The sequence below is a fragment of the Astatotilapia calliptera genome, chromosome 13, assembly GCF_964374335.1.
Source record: "Astatotilapia calliptera chromosome 13, fAstCal68.1, whole genome shotgun sequence".
Taxonomy (NCBI): domain Eukaryota; kingdom Metazoa; phylum Chordata; class Actinopteri; order Cichliformes; family Cichlidae; genus Astatotilapia; species Astatotilapia calliptera.
This window is the reverse complement of record NC_137434.1, coordinates 28,906,928-28,924,214: the sequence shown is the minus strand read 5'-3', so window position 1 is coordinate 28,924,214 and position 17,287 is coordinate 28,906,928. Positions and strand designations below refer to the sequence as shown.

Here is a 17,287-nt window from a genome sequence, read left to right as displayed (position 1 = left end):
TTACATGATGTATCTGGCTTGGGAATGCCTCAGGATGCTACACGAGAAGCCAAAAACATTGGTCACAATATCTTCTTAGACTTCTGCAACCATGACCTGACTTTGGGTAAGAAGATGATGATGGATGGATGGAACAAGTATGGATGGATGGATGCCTACAACATTTGTCTTACTGTGCAAATCTGTTTTTGTTAACAAAGAGGTGTTACCTTGGGCTCCGTTCTTAACAATTCTGTAACCACTGATGTATTGCCAATCTTCTACTTGTTTTCACACATAATTCATTTTAGAAACTTGGTTCTGCTTCTTATCAAAACTGTCTTTGAAGTCTTCCTTTCTCTCTTTGTCTGTCACATTGCTTTTTCTATTTTTACTCTTGAAAGACTTAACATCTTACAGTACCTGTATTTCTCTCTTTTTTTCCCCTTTTCTCATATATTCAAGGGCCTAACTGTGCTGCTGAATAGGCAGATTAGTGCAGGAAAAGGCGGCTGTGAATAGTGCTGTGCCTCTGTTTCTATTGACCCACTATCTAAGCTCAGGAGAGCGCCTGAGAAGAAAATGTAGCCTACAGTCTGTCTTTCTCCATCCTGAACTCTGCTGCGTTGAACTGAGAATAGTTGCACTCTGCTAAATCCACTAATATCATTGATAGAGCCGCTTTATGTACCAAATAATAAAAAAGTGGGAGGGGGGAGACACCAGCTGCAGCAGATGGAGCAGAAACGGGTAAAACTGACATGAGAAAGTTCAATTGAATTGGGATGCAGAGACGGAGAAGTGGTGGCTGGAGCCAAAAATACGATCTCTTGTTATTTTTTTCCATTCTCCCCTATGTCACCCATCCTGTCAGCCTTTTTCTCCTGCTCTGTCCATCATGTCAGGCCACTGTGACTTTGAATCAGTCAAACAGTCACACAGTGGTCAAGCTGTCACGCTGAGCTCTTAGAGGCAGGCACTATGTGTTAGTTGTCCACTGCAATTTGGCTGACAACAGCTGTCAGCCGGCCGGTCTAACTGGAGTGGTTGCCTGCTATTTACTTGACTTTTCAGGATTTCTGATTGAATTATTGGACCAGAAAGTGAATCTATTATTAGAGAAATGGATTTGGTTTTACACAGTGATCTTTGTGTTATTTGCAATGTCACTGTATTTCTGTCTAGCTGGATCAAAATGAAGAAACAAGAGCTTCACACGGGAGCTTTTGGAGGCCTCTTCTGCTATCCAGAAAGGATGTTTCACATGCAGAGGTTAGCTCATGCAGCATGATAAAAACTCACACCATCCTGTGATACATGGAGAGTGCAGTTACACTGTAGCGGTGCAGGAAAGTAGAACTGCTCTGCAGCTCATGCAGTGCAACATGTCACACTCTAAAACTCATCAGATTCCCAAATTACCTCTCCAAGCAGAAAGAGTAACTGCTTGGATTTGCAGTCTCATTTTTCACTGATTAGACTTGGACACTAGACTCACCAGGAAAGCAGGAGCTTTGCCTTTAGGCGTACGCTCTCTTTATCATAAGTTTAGCAGAACCCTGGCTAATGCTTGAACAATATGCCAGTTTATCTGTGCTCCATTTATCGCTTGCTTTGAAAGAGGGTGAAAACCAAATCAAATTCGGCTGAAATAAAGAAACCTCTTAGAACAGCGTAATGGCTTAATGCTTAAAATGTGCCATTTGTCGCGTAGTTGCTGCAGTATGCACCAGATGTGCTGCAGGTACAGTAAATGACGTTTTTCAACTTAGGGACTGATTGCAATTAAATGTCTTCTCTGCTGGAGTCTGGATAATGAAAAGTGAGATGATTACTAAAAAATCCACACATCAGCTTGGAATGACGTCTTTTGGTGATTTACAGAATATCTTTAGTTGAATTGGAAGGTGATGTAGCTCTTCTCAGTAGGTGCTTTTTGATCAGTGTTTTTTGTGCTGATTATGTAAGACTAAGTGGATGCTGGACAGTAACTACATACCTTCCACTACATGGAAATCATGTAGATCGAAGGCATTTTTCTCTTGACATTTGCACTAACAGGAACTCTGAAGTGAAGTACTAGTTGCTGGGTAGTGGTTGGTAATGCAGTGTCGCCTTGTTGTGGTCTTTTCATTTTTTTTCAGCCTCTTCCTTTTCTTTCTGTGCTTTTTGTGAAGTGTTCTCTATTTTGCTCTTACCTGTCAAAACTATAATTTCCTCTGGCTTTTTTAATAGATTTCAGGTTATTTAGTTGTGTTTTTTTTAAAGGTTGATGTTAAGAGCTCTTGTTTTTGTTAGCGTTACGCCTTTTTGTCCATTTAATGACCAATTAGCATACACTTATCTACACCAGTTATAGTGCACCTACGTTATATTAAGCAAGATGAGTAAGACTACAAAAACGTAGCACCAAAAAGTAGAATGGTTCCCAGGTCCAGCAGTGTGTACACAGGAAAAAATACCAGGTACTACCTTGTACAGTTACTAGAATTATGGATAAGTTCCTGCAGTCTGAAAGAACCTGTGTGGAGGACATTTTCTATCCCCCGCCTTCGAAGAACAGTAATGGAACATTACAGATTAAGGAAAGAGTAAGCAGGATTTATTCTTTTTTTTTTTTTTTTTTTTTTTACAGGAAGCTGAGAAACTGTGAGCTGTAAACATGGGGCTTCATTTTGTTTCCAGTTGTTCTTTCCCCCTCTTACATGTAAAGGGTCAGTTAATGGTAACACCTCGAGGGAGCAGAGCAACGCAGGACAAGAAGAAAACAAAGATGATGCGAAGGAAAGCGAGCTAAAATGGGCACGCTCATCATAGATTCCTCTTGAAGTGTCTTTCACAGGGGGTGGGTGGAGCAAGCCTGCAGTGATTTCACCTTCATACATGCTAACATCAATGGGGGACTGCTGTCTGACCCTACACAAGAGCCTCTCTAGGGAGCATAAGGTTGGTAGGAGAGGAGCATGAGTGTATAGTAGGCGGGAAATTTGTTGTTACTGAAGCACTTTCATGTGGCGTTCTAAAAGTTGTGTTGATGTTCTACATTTCGTTTGTATTTCTGAATACTGTGATTGTCTGTGTGTGCTTATGTGGTAATCAGAGCAACAATAACAATGTCAGACTTCAAACACTGGTAACAATAACTGCTGTTCCACTGTGATGAAAAAGGCCTAAACATTCTCCAGAGAGCAGCCTGACTGGAACAATGAGCCTCGTATTGCCCTTAATTTTCTGAAAATGAGTCTAAACCTTCTGTGATGAGCTAATGTCCAAAACATCAGGTAGATTAAGGTAGTGAACAAAAAACATCATGCCAATTGTAGTACTTTCATTATAACACATTGCATGTGTGGTTCAGCAGTTAACTGGCTTTTTTTTTAATCAAATTTGTCAACAGTGAATACATTCCTATAATAGGGATTCTGTGTGTGTGCATTTAAAAAAAAATCCCCTCTTGTCCTTGTGAGCCGTCTTTATTCTTTCAAGATTGGGTCGTCTACCAGAGGCCTGGAAGCTTGTATCTTTGCTGTTCCTAGGACTGCGCTCTTCTGGAAAGAGATCTGTTGTTCCCGGGATCTGCTGGAGCCACTTGCCTAGCTTTGGGGTCACTGCACCGAGTGCTCCTATTACCACTGGGACCACTGTTACCTTCACCCTCCAAATCTTCTTGAGTTCTTCTTTGAGCCCTTCGTACTTCTCCAGCTTCTCATGTTGCTTCTTCCTGATGTTGCTGTCATTCGGTATCGCTACAGGTGTCTTCCTCTGCTTGTCCACCACCACTATGCCCAGTTGGTTAGCCATCACTGGTTTGTCCATCTGTATCTGGAAGTATCATCAGGGCATACTCAGCACAGATGTTTCTGTATACTAAGCTTGGTTATGGCGTTCCATGTATGCCCTTGTCTGCTAGCATCTTACACCCTGCTGTTATGGTAAATGGACTGGTTCTTATATAACGCTTTTCTACTCTTCTGAGCACTCAAAGCGCTTTACACAACTTGTGCATTCACCCATTCACACAAGCACATTGTTCTAAGTGCTTTTCTAAGTAGCATTCACACACATTCATACTCCGATGGATGCAACTGGTTAATATCTTACCCAAGGATATTTGGGAAGCCAGGAATTGAACCAGGATCAGTAGATGACCTGCTCTACCGCCTGAGCTACAGCCACATGTGCTGGATTGTCACAGAGGCATCTTAACACAGCCTGCACCTGGGGTCTTGTCTGGGGAAGTAGACCCCAACCTCTATGGATCTTGTAGTGCCATGATTAGCACAGAGGCACTAATCATGGCAGCACAGGGACAAGCTGTTTTGGTCCCGCTTTGTCCAGCCAGCGGTAGGATTTCTGGATATCAGCCAGTTGCTCTATCTGCTGGTGGGGCAAATTATTATTATTGTTGTTGTTATTTATGGACTGGTTGGCTAAGATTAATGGCAGGAAATTGATGGATGGCCTAATGACACACAAAGGAGAAATTTAACATTTCTTGGCTACTTTCTGGTCCTCATTTTTTCATGAAACACTTGTGTTACCTTTAGTGTCTCTAGTTTTCTCTATAGTTAGCATAATTACTTCTGGGTCTTTAATGCTTTATTCCTTCCCCTGTGTTAGACTCCAGTGACTGTTGCTATGTTTTGCAGGATCTTTCAACCTTGAGAAAATGCTTTCTTGCAAAGTGGTCAATTTTCTGTCTGCTCTGTTTGTTTTCGTCATCAAGGTACTCATCGCATTGAAGGCAACACTTCCTGCCTGGAGGAGCAAAAGCCTCCCACACCAGCTTCAGTTACATACAGTCTACTTCAACCAAAAGGCTGTAGGGGGAAAGGAAAATACAAGGGGAGATTAAATATATATGCCTGAGCGAGAAAAGTATGAAAGGTTGACTGAGGTGGAAGATGAGCTGGAGAGAGAGAAGATTGACCTCATGCTGACAGTGCACATCCCTGCAAGCTTTGGTCAGGTCTCAAAGAAAGCACTGCTGTCTTTACACTGATTTCCACAGCTGTTTGGTGGTCGACTGGAGCGACCTGGGGATATCGCATGTCACCCGTCTATAGTGCAACATGAGCTCAGACAGCGGAAAGTCAGGATGTCTCATTGAGGGGAACAATTGATCCAACAGTAAGTGTTGGAGGAAAACCAGGCAGGTCTAACCACATCAGACCAACTTTAACATGCCATATGTCAAGAGTCTTTCTGAATAATTCATTATTCTTCACATACTAAAATTAAGGACATTTTAATATCTTGATTTAAAGAAAAAAACATACATTTTGAACATTTTTCTAGTAGATCAAACACTATATCTCTAATGTGTGTGCATCAGATACAAAGAGATACATGAAAGACAAGAAACATCTGCAATCTAAACATCTGCAGCTCCATAGGAAGGGGAAAGGAACTGTGTTGGCTAAAGCTGGGACTCCAAGAGGAAATGAACAAGCGTATTGCTGGTTATGTGATAAACAGTTGCTAGAAATATCAACTCAACATGAAATTAGGTAAAGTCAACACATTTAAATTTGGTTGGACCGCAGGATTCCTGGATACTGGACAACAAAGGAGCTGCTTTTTTTTTTTTTAAGCCCGTCTTGTCTCGGATCTTTTGCTATCAGAATCATGATTTGAATGCACTTTTTATTTTGTTGTTCAACCCTATAAGATACATTTTTACTTGGTCTCATTTTTTATCTGCCATTGCTTTGATCTTTTCCTGACTAAACCTTATTTGTGTTGCCATCATAATGGGAAAACTTAAGTCTAGGACACTTGAGGGTTTTAGATCTCTTTAGAAGTCTTGAAGCTATAGATGGGATTCTTAAAACCTGCTTAAGATTTTCTTGTGTTGCTCCAAATATTAACAAAAGAACAACTTAAGAAAAAATTAATTAAATCCCAGATTTGTATTTTACTAACGTCAGTGGGTACACTTCGAATCCCGATTTACATGTGCTGAACTAAACACTATTGGATGAGGAATAATGAAACGGCGCTGTTTCTCCCTTAATTGCCACAGATTGATGCAGAGCATAACCTGCACAGACTCTGCACACAGGATACTGTGAGCCCTACCTCTAGGTTTACAGTTTCAACATTAAACTCAGTGTAAGTAGAACACGTTTTTGCTCTGCCATGATTGAGCGTAAGATCAGGGATTGAAGATTTAACCTTTGGGCTATTAAATGACTTAGAAACAAACTACTAAGCTACCCTTCTGCTCTGCTCATGGCAGCAGTCTGTTCTAATGGTGGCAACCAAGAAACATCAAGACATCTTTTTGATGATGCCATTGATGCCATCACATTTTAGTGTTTATTCTGCTTTTGATTATAATGCCACAGCCTGTTCTACAAAAAAGCTGATGGGGAGCTGCTGCGAGGCACATATGAAGCACAGCTTGCTGCATCTGGATCTTTTTGAAACATCGTTCAGCTCACCTTGTAAAAGATCACATAATGGTGTGAATGCTTTCTGTGGCAGTAACAAAGGAATTCAGGTTTCAGAAACAGCTGTTAGTTTACAGCGGTGAGAATCAAATGAAAGTAGAGAAATAACCAGTGTGGGGCTTTGTATTTGTTATATTTGATCACGAAAAAGCAACTTAGGTCGTTGGAGATGGATGTGTGGACATAAATACTGTGTTGATAGTTGCAACTACTGCAGCTGTTCTTTATGTACAACCTGCCTTCTAAAATTTGCCAGCACAAAATATGGCCAAGGCAGCAGTTTTTTGTTTTTCTTATAGAGAAACTGTGTAAAACTTTAATGGACAATATATTGGAAGGAAAAAAACAAACAACAAATTAGAATTAGATGGAAATTACTACTCCACTCCCCTCCCTAAACAAAGAAATAAAAAATAAATCCATGCACAACACTGCAGAAGTTTACTAGAAATTTGCAGTGATGTATGCAGAAGGTTCAGGTCCTTAAATAACATTGCAAATACCGCCCATCATTCTTAGAATTTCTCAATCTTTTGAACATAAAACATACTGTACTGCATATTGTCTATTACTGTCTAAGGATCTTACCAGACTGTCCAGGTGGAGGTATTCCAGATGGGATTCTGGGCAGGTACAGTAGCACTGTGAGAACACCTGCTCTGCTTCCCCAGCATGGCTCCATGGCTATGGGCTTCGGCACTGCCTACAAACAGAACACACAGACAGGGACAAAAAGGATCAACACATTAAGTATGCAACAAGTAGGCAGTGGTGTGATTTGTATGTACACAGTACTCCTATAGGTTAACAGAACAGCAAGCCAGTCAATTTGAAGGATGTAGCAGACATCCTCAACTCAAGCTGTGGTGCCCAGATCCCTGCTGCCAACATCCCCATGAGCAAAGCTCCCAGCTGGGGGAAGCAGGCTGACTGGCAGCCTGTGGAGCTGCACCTGCTGTGCAGCTGATTTAGATGGAGACCATCTTATCAGGCTCTCCAGGTGAGTGCACAGAAACAGGCGTTAAAATATCAGCTGCACCGCCCCTTCTGCTAATGCCTTGTGTTTTTCTACAAGCCCCAAACACAGACACAGATTTATATATAAAAAACAACTTTTTTTCCTCTGTTTCCATTGATCCATCCATCAAGCAAGCAATCCGTAATCATCAGTTAGTTCTGCATTCAAACAGGTGTTACAATTGATTTTAAATTCCTGAACACAAACCTTTACCTTATTTAACCACATTTAAATATGGTAAAAAATGAAAGCTATGAAGTTTTAAAAAATATAAGGACACCACATCATCCCTGTGCAGTCCTACTAGGACTCACTACATGTAGTTTTCCTTACTGTCTGTGTAATACCTAAATGTCTAATAGAGTTGTGTTTCCTTTCATCTGAATACACAACAAGGATAAGAGTCACTGATATATTGATCTGGTTTGACCCGCCTGCTGCACTGTACCACAGAGGTCACAGGGATGGACTCTGTTTAGTACTGCAGTCTGTGGGAAAGTGGCATGCTCACATATTGTATGCATAAATACATAATTTTCTTATTACAACTTTTTCTTTCAATTTATTGCCTTGTTTACCCTTTCTCTCTGCTTTTTCTGATCCATCCTCTTTTCCGTGTGGAAATCAGGAGACAAGAACATTCAGAGAATCTGCAAATGCAGTCTAGTTTTTGTGTTTTAATATACACTATTCTGTGTTGTTACTTTTAAAGAAAATTTAAACTGAAAAAATCAAAAAGAAAACTGAAATACAGTAGCAGTTTGATAAAACAAATGAAGACAATATATGTATGTATATCTATGGTATACAACGCTGCCCTGGGGCGCTTCTGTCAGTGCGCCCCAGGGCAGCTGTGGCTACAATGTAGCTTGCCATCAGTGTTGGTCAAGTTACTTGAAAAAAGTAATCAGTAACTAATTACTGGACTCAGCGGTCCTGTTGCTCTATTTTCACCTGTAAAACAGGAGCAGGGTAAGCGGAGGTTTACCCTGGTGCAGGTGTGCTGCGGTCAGTTGAAGAATCCGCGAATTTCTCTGTGAATTTCCCGGAAGTTTAGGGGTTTTTTTTCGCTGTAAAAAGAAGTTTTCTTCCCACGCACGATGGACGCTAATGTTTTTGTCACTTTTTATGGAATCAAACTCAAAGGTCAGTAATTGCACGCTTTAAACGCTGCACGCTCATATTCTCTCCCACAATCGATATGTGATCCATTGTTGATCTGCACACAGCTGCTGTCACTAACGGCGCACTCGCTTACATCACTGTCGTGAGACATTCTCGCAAAAAATCACGGTTTTAGTAACGTAGTAACGCAGTGTTCCTACGGGAAAGTAACGGTAATCTAATTACAGTTTTTGCAATAGTAATCCCTTACTTTACTTGTTACTTGAAAAAGTAATCAGATTACAGTAACGCGTTACTGCCCATCTCTTCTTGCCATCACCAGTGTGTGAATGTGTGTGTGAATGGGACTAAGTAAAGCGCTATACAAATGTATTGAGTATCTCATTACTTCAGACTTTGCTTGGAAAATGGGAAATATGCACATCAATTTTTTAAAACACACTGAAACTTAGTATTCAAAGTTTTTTTTACCTCAAAATTCTACATACAATGACCCATACTGAAAAAACTTGCTTGATTTCTTTGCAAATGTATTTACAATGAAAAACAAATAAAACCTGTACATGACTATTCACAGTCTTTGACATGAAGATCAGTTGAAAATTGCAAATCAAGCTCAGTATCATCCTGCTTCTACTGATCAGATATTAGATGTTTCTACAACTTGTAGTCCACTTCAGTATATTGGACATAATTTGGATGGTGTGCCTGTCTTTATAAGGTCCCATAGTTGACAGTGTATGTCAGAGCACAAATGAAGCCATGGAGTCCAAGAAAACGACCAAGACAGGATTGCATCGAGGTACAGAAACAATCTGTAGCATTGAAGGTCTCAGTGAACACAATGGCCTCCATCATCCACAAATGGAAGGCGTTTGAAACCACCAAGACTTTTCCTAGAGCTGGCTCCAAAGCCAGTCTAAGCAATCAGGTTAAATGGTTGTTAGTTGGCAAGTGAAAAGGACGGTCACTCAAGCGTTGTTCAGCGGAGAGAGGAGAACCTTCCTGGAGAACAACCATTTCTGCAGCACTCCACCAATCAGGCCTGTATGATAAAGCCTCATGGAAGCTACTCCTCTGTAAAAGGCACGTGACAGTCTGCCTGGAGTTTTCCAAAAGGTGCCTTGAAGGACACTCAAATTATGAGAAACAAAATCCCCCAGTTTAAGGGTAGAACTCTTTGGCCTAAATGCCAAGCATCATGTCTAGAGGAAATTGGCAGCACTCATCACCTGGCCAATACCGTTCCTAAATGAAGCATAGTGGTGGCAGCATCATACTGTGGGGAGGTTTATCATCAGCAAAAACTGGGAGACTAAAGATGAATGCTTCAATGTACAGAGACATCCGACTCCAGAGCGCTCTGGAACTCAGACTGGGGTTAAAGTTAATCTTCCAACAGGACAACCACCTTAAGCACATAGCCAAGATAACAAAGGAGTGGCTTCAATATCATTGTGTGATTGTCACAGACTTGAAGGTAAAAAACCTGAACTCATTTGAACATCTCTGGAAATATCTGAAATTGGCTGTGCACGGACGCTCCCCATCGAACCTGATGAAGCTGGAGCAGTACTGCAAAGACAAATGGGAGAAATGGGCTAGAAATAGGTGTGTCAAGCATGTGGCATCACAACCACAGGTTTTGAGAGTGTAATCGCTGCCAAAGGTGCTTCAACAAAGTACTGAGCACAGGCTGTGAACACCTATGTTTATGGTATGTTGTTTATTTTTCATTTGAGGGGTTGATCAAGTCATACAGAAAATGACTCTTCACATTTGTGTTGCTAAAATTGGTTCTACAAATCATAGGATGTATTTAGTTTTTCACAGGACTGCTTAGAGATGTCTGCAAACTTTTCTTTCCAATGTCTGCACTTTGCGTTGGCTCTGGTGAGTGTTTTGCATAGCTTGGTTATAGCACAGTGAAATTTTGCAGAGTGACATGACTTTTTTTTTTTTTTTTTTTAGAAAAATCAAACACATGGAAGAACATTAAATATTAAACACACAAATGCTGAATGCACAATTGCACATTGGTATAATACTGTGGTTAACATGGGCAGCTCAAAGCACAACTCTGTCAAACTGAATAAATTCATAACAGGCCGCTGTGAGAAAACACCATCTGTGCGTACAAAAGTAAATAAAGGTAGCTCTCCAACTATGGGATTACTACGGGTGACCTTAGATTCTAATAACTTAAAATTCAATGAGACTGATTTCAACTCTCCAACACTGAGTACAATGTTTGTATGTTAAACACTGTAAATATAAGTAGTGGGCAGCACAGTGGGCTTTTATCAAAAAAGTGATCAAATTAACAGAGCACTTGGACCAGCTTGGTACAGGACACACACACGCACACACACACAAACTCCCCTGCAGTGCTAATAGGTTTAAGTGCTGGAGTGTACAGCGTAATTAGAAGCTGGAAGCTCCTCTATTTGTTTAGTGTTTCCAGAGTGTCAGGAAATGATGAATACTCTGCTAACTAGAAAGACACATGCACACACTTAACTGAGTTTGTAACTACCACTTCTTATTAGCAAACACTCTTTGTCCTGATTGAGATAATACACAGACAAACAAATGAGTCATTGTTCTGGTGAGGATTGTTAAGTGAGAGGTTGAGGAAGATAATATGGGAAAGAAAGGAATGGCATCAAATGAACAACAGGTGCTTGTTAGACCTGAAAATTACACTTGCATACTTCACTCATCAACATATATCAAACTGCTCACTTTTATTTATTTCCTTCATTGTGGTTTATACTTTTACCTGAATGCATCGTTTCCAAAGCAACAGCAGCCCTTCTGACTGTGTGTGTGTGTGTGTGTTTGTATAGTTATGGCCCACTAGTTTCTTTAATCTGAGATGCATAGACTGCAACCCACAAGGAATGAGAACACACACTCGCAATCATGTTCGCATTACATCTTGTTTACGAGACACTATTTCCCCCAGGAAATTACTCGTTACTATTGCATGGGGTCATTAAAATTCAAACGTAAGGAAACAGTAAAAATATCTGCAGAGTCACATAAAGGTCACAAGTGCATGTGTTAGGAGCACCTAGTATAAAATATAAGAGGTAAGAAACAAGTTTTGCTTAAGAAAATGTGGTATTTTCTACTTTAACTATGGCTTAAAATCCTTTGGGAACTTCACTCAATATGCACTAAAGTGTCATAAACAGGCCAAAATAGAAAACACGAAAACTTTTACTGTAGATTGTCATCTGTAAGTGATATGACTGCCATTTTCTGGCATGTTCTGATGAAGAAAACACGGTGAAAACATCAGTGTGTTTGTTGACTTGGCCAGAAATTAAAGTGTTAAAAATAAATTTGGTGGCCATGCCAGAGCAGTGGCAGTGGGGTTGAGGTCTAGACTTTGACTGGTTGTTGTAACACCTTGATTCTTTTCTTTGGCTGCAGTTCTTGGACTCATCGTCCCGTTGTGTCCCATTTTGGGCAATACGTTTGCTGTTGGACAGATGGCCTCACACTTGATTCGCACTGCAGGCCTACTTGTTGTTCCTAGAGTATTTAAAATTAGAATGGGAGGCAGAGCCTTCAGTTTTCAGGCCCCTCTTCTGTGGAACCAGCTTCCAGTTTGGATTCGGGAGACAGACACTATCTCTACTTTTAAGATTAGGCTTAAAACTTTCCTCTTTGCTAAAGCATATAGTTAGGGCTGGACCAGGTGACCCTGAATCCTCCCTTAGTTATGCTGCAATAGACGTAGGCTGCCGGGGATTCCCATGATGCATTGAGTTTTTCCTTTCCAGTCACCTTTCTCACTCACTATGTGTTAACAGACCTCTCTGCATCGAATCATATCTGTTATTAACCTGTCTCTCTTCCACAGCATGCCTTTATCCTGTCTTCCTTCTCTCACCCCAATCGGTTGCAGCAGATGGCCCTGCCCCTCCCTGAGCCTGGTTCTGCCGGAGTTTTCTTCCTGTTAAAAGGGAGTTTTTCCTTCCCACTGTCACCAAAGTGCTTGCTCATAGGGGGTCATATGATTGTTGGGTCTTTCTCTGTATCTATTATTGTACGATCTACTGTACAATATAAAGCACCTTAAGGCAACTGCTGTTGTGATTTGGTGCTATATAAATAAAATTGAATTGAATTGAATTAGAATCTTTTATTAAAAATTACTTCTATATTCTCGAACAACAATTTCTGAACAATTTCATTTTTCTATATCAGCTTTGATGTCCAAACTTTTTTTACTTTTTACTTTAGCCACAGTGAGCAATCTCACGGGAAATGATATTCAGCATCCTGTTATTTCATCACTGTGGTGGAAACACTTTAGAAAGCTGTGGCATCCTCACATGCACTATTTTACAGTTTCTTGAGTCTGGCTTTTTCCCACTTTTCTTGCCTTTGAGGTGCAGTCTTCTCTCTTACATCACTGTCACCGCTGTCTCCGTTTTACCTGCAGGTAAACGGGTCTCATTACAGAGAAACTGGAGGTGGGATAGTATGCAGATTGTCTGCATTTAGTTTGCAGAAGCTTGTTGGCTTAGATTGATGTCCATTCACCAACACAGAACAAAATAGGTTGGTGCATATGTTTTATGAATGGTAATTTTGGATACGCACTTGTTTTTTGCTCAGGGTAAGAACATTTCTATGCAAATCTTAGTAAATGAATCTCCTTGTTGCAGAAAACTTGTTAGCATAGTAGTTTGTGTTACTGTGTTCTTTTTTTACCTGGAAAGCCTTCTGAACAAGTATGGCTTGTTCAGTCTTTCTAACTGTTCTGTGATGAACTTTCACATTGAACATGCTAATTGAGGCCTTTATAGTTTGAGGTGTAGTTCTGGGGGTCTGACCATGGGGAGAAGCTGCTCCAGCATCCACTATTGGAAGGATTGTGGCATTGTGTTAACGCAAACCTGAATGCTCCAGACCAGCAAACTGCTAAAACCTTCTGCTGATGATCAGATATGATGAGCAATGGAAGCAGTAGTGGAGGAGTAGTGATAGAGCCTGGTTCTGCCGGAGGTTTCTTCCTGTTAAAGGGTTTTTTTTCCTTCCCACTGTCATGAAAGAGATTGCTCATAGGGGGGTCATATGATTGTTGGGTTTTTCTCTGTAGGTAAAGCGCCTTGAGGTGACTGTTGTTGTAATTTGGCGCTGTATAAATAAAAAAGAATTGAATTGAATTAAGCATGTACTTAGTTTTTTTTTTTTTTTTTTACAGGACTGGACAGAGTCCTGTGGAAGACATGGGGTTTTCATAAATGTATTAACATGTGTCAAACTGCACTTTAAAACAACTTGCTATTTATTGTGAGTTTGTTTCACTGTCTAAGAAGGCAGAATACATTCTGCAGTCAGGCATACATTTGCTGCTCTTTGTTTTAACATACAGTTGCAGAGTTTATGACCACACCACTCCCTGCCACGACCAGGAAGGGCAACATAAGGTGATTCAAAGATTAACCAATAGATCACACTTGAGACATCTTTAAGGTATTTACTGAGTGAGTACCTTTTACTTGTGAATAAAAGAGACTCATCTTTAAACTTAATAAAGAGATCTTAACACATCTCTAACAAAACACCATTGCCTTTTGCACAAATGTAGACTGTCCTATAGTGCCTTGAGTAGTGAACCTGAATAGAGGAACCATGATATAGTATGAAAAGCTTGTCTACTAGTAAACAGTTACAGCAATGCACCTACTGACCAATATCTGCAAACACACACACGCACACACTGTTTACATTGATTTTTGTGTGAGCAGTGCAATTAGCAGTTCAGCTTAAAAAACATAACAAGCTGGACTATTTTATTTTTCTGTCTAATAGCAGTCTTATCAGTTCTGGAAAATGACAAATCTAATAGTAGTGTGTGTGTGCACAGCGTACAGTGCGTGCGTCTTTCTATGGTATATTGACTTCATGCTAGCGTGTGTGTGTGTCTGTGTGTGTGAGATAGTAAATGACATAGCATAACCAGTGTGACAACTGTAGGAACTTTCTCTGGCTCCTTTCCCAAAGTAATCAAGGTAAGTAAGAGGGAGCGAGGAGTGGGGAGGGGGTGACTGTGCTGGGGGAAGAGGGGGGTAAACATGAACCAAAGAAAAAAAAGGGCTGAGTACAGAAATTAGTAAGGTTAGAAAGGAGAGTCAGGTGGGTGGTGTCCAGGTAGCAATTTAAGTGTAGAGCAAATTCGTGCTGAGCTGTGTGTGTAGTATAAAAGCTTTCTCAGCTGATAGTGACCGAGTAGAGATGAAGGTTCTGACCTGACAGAGAGAGAGAGACAACACACTCTCAGTGTCTCTTACTCTCATTTTATTTATATTTTAAATATTAAATGTCACTGAAGCCCAGACAACAGCTTTTGCTGACTGTGTGCAATGTTGAAATTGGCTACTTGGCAATACTGAGCTATTTCGCTCCCTCATTCTATAAAGAATTACTGGAAATAATCCAGAAAGATTGTTGTTTTTAAGCATGCAGCTCTTGGAGCTTTGGCCCCATCTTTGGGAATGCCAAAGCTGTCTTGATGTATTTATTCATTTGTTCCATGCATATTATTAATACAATGTAATTTTACAGACACAAAATGATTTTCAGCAATAAAGGATAAAGATTTTGTGCTGTCTTTAGCACAATCTTATAAAGCTATCTGCACACACTGTTCACTTGCTTACCTCTACTCATGTTTGACAGGCAGAACTGTCTCATATCAGATTTTCATTCACCTTACAGACAACTATACTAATTTTGTTTTTTTACTTTGTCACCCACTGAATGGCTTTTACCAGTTCCATAGGTACTCTCCTATGGAACTCTCTACTTTTAAGATGATTTTTTGATAAAGCTTATAGTCAGGGCTGGAGGATGTGACCCTGAAGCTTCCCTTAGTTACGTTGCAATAGGCCTAGGTTCCCGAGAGTTTCTTCTTCTTGATCTTTTTTTCCACTTTCTATGTGTTTATCCACCACTCTGCATTTGCATTCTCCCTCCCCTCACCCCCTACTGGTCACAGCAGATGGCTGCTCCCTGAGCCTGGGTCTGCTGGAGGTTTCTTCTGTTAAAAGATTTTTTTTTCCAACTGTTGCCAAGTGCTCGCTCATGGGGGTCGTCTGACTGTTGGGGCTTTCTCTGTATTATTGTATTACTGGGTCTTTACCTTAAAATTTAAAGTGCCTCGAGACGAGTGTTGTGATGTGGTGCTTTATAAATAAAATTCGATTCAATTGAACCAATAAACAGGATGAAAAAAGGAAAGCAAAAAAACCCCTCTAAATAGTTAGTGACCAGTCCGTAATGTAGATCTCAAACTCGTATTTTTAACGTTCTCACACGAGCGAATCCATAAAGTATGGATTTATATGGACTTTTTTGGTAAACGGTTGGTGGCAGAGACGCTAAGGCAGTTTAACCAGCTCCATCTATGCAGTTTCACAACTGCGTAATCAATTCAGGGTCATAGGAGGAGCTTAATTAGCATATTTTCTACATGCAATTTACCAATTTGGCATCGAAATCCAAAGGATGTGCGCTAAGCTTGGTAACGTGGCATGCATGAACAATATGCTAAACTGTGCAAATAAAATCAATTCACAGCATGTTAATTTCTTTTCTGTTAACATTTTACAATAGTTTGAGTGGATCAGCAGAACTGTGTGACAAAAGCATTTTGTCCTACAGTCCTACAGTAAACACAAACTCTAACTTTCCTTTCTCCAAATTAACAGGATGAGGAATATTTTGTCTTGGTAATTAAAAGAAAAACCTCTAAAGGAAACATTTTTGTAAATGAATCTAATATTCAGTGCCATACATTGTTGCTTTCTAATCACACCTTCCTGTGAGAACAGATGGAGTCAGATTTGGCCATGCAGTGTTGTAGCGCTGATGACCCCAGCTAACGTCACTGCAGAGCAGTAGCACCATAATTGCAGCAAATGGTACACAGTGTGTTTATCTGCGTTATCTGTGTGCGTAAGTAAAGTGTGAATATTTTTTTGTGTTCCTGTAATTTTTATTTCATGATTTAGTCAATGTTTTTTTTGTGTGTGTTTTTTCCCCCCTGTACAGAAAAAAAAGAAAATGCTGGTTACATCAGATCACGAAACTGGTTCTGGCTGGAAAACTGCCTTTAACTTTTTTTTCCCCTTGCACCCTATAAACTGAAAAGAAAAAGAAACAGACAAGGTCACTTTACGCTGCACTTTCTTTTAAGTCCATTCCTTCTGTCTCTTTCAGGTTCTTTCCTTCTGCATTTACCAAATATAAGAGCAGAGTAAAAGAGGAAAATTTTAAGATGTTTCAGGAAAAGTGAGGTCATTCAAAAAGGTGTCAGTCTCGCCTCTTTCCTGCTTTTATCTCCTCCCTTCACAGCATCCTTTCTCAGCTCTCCGGTTTGGTCCTCATTCAAATCTCCCTGCTTCTTGTCTCTTGTACTTGTTTCAAATAAACAGTTTTTGCAAAAGTCCAATACCCCCACCCCCATTTTGTTCCCTGAATGAACAATTGTCAATTGAGCAGTGCTTGTAGGTGTGGGTTAGTGTGTTACGACGTTGATAGATATTTTGTCTGTGGCCAGAGGAAATAGAGCCAAAGATTATCTTCCTCTGAATAACTGCATTTTGTTATTTTTACTCTGAGAATGTGCTCAACCCCGGGTATAGCAGAGTGAAACCACAGATGTGGTAAATTGCAAATTCCTAAT

The 17,287-nt window shown here is 40.3% G+C and overlaps 1 protein-coding gene across 2 annotated transcripts in view; it reads right to left on the bottom strand.

Annotated features, from left to right (window-relative positions):
• Window positions 1-17,287, bottom strand: part of atrnl1a (attractin-like 1a) — a 329,340-nt gene that overhangs the window by 11,052 nt on the left and 301,001 nt on the right. For both annotated transcript variants that reach the window (XM_026189694.2, XM_026189696.2), the window contains one exon: window positions 7,023-7,137. In XM_026189694.2, coding sequence (XP_026045479.2) covers window positions 7,023-7,137 — 115 coding nt within the window. The remainder of the gene's footprint in view (window positions 1-7,022; window positions 7,138-17,287) is intronic.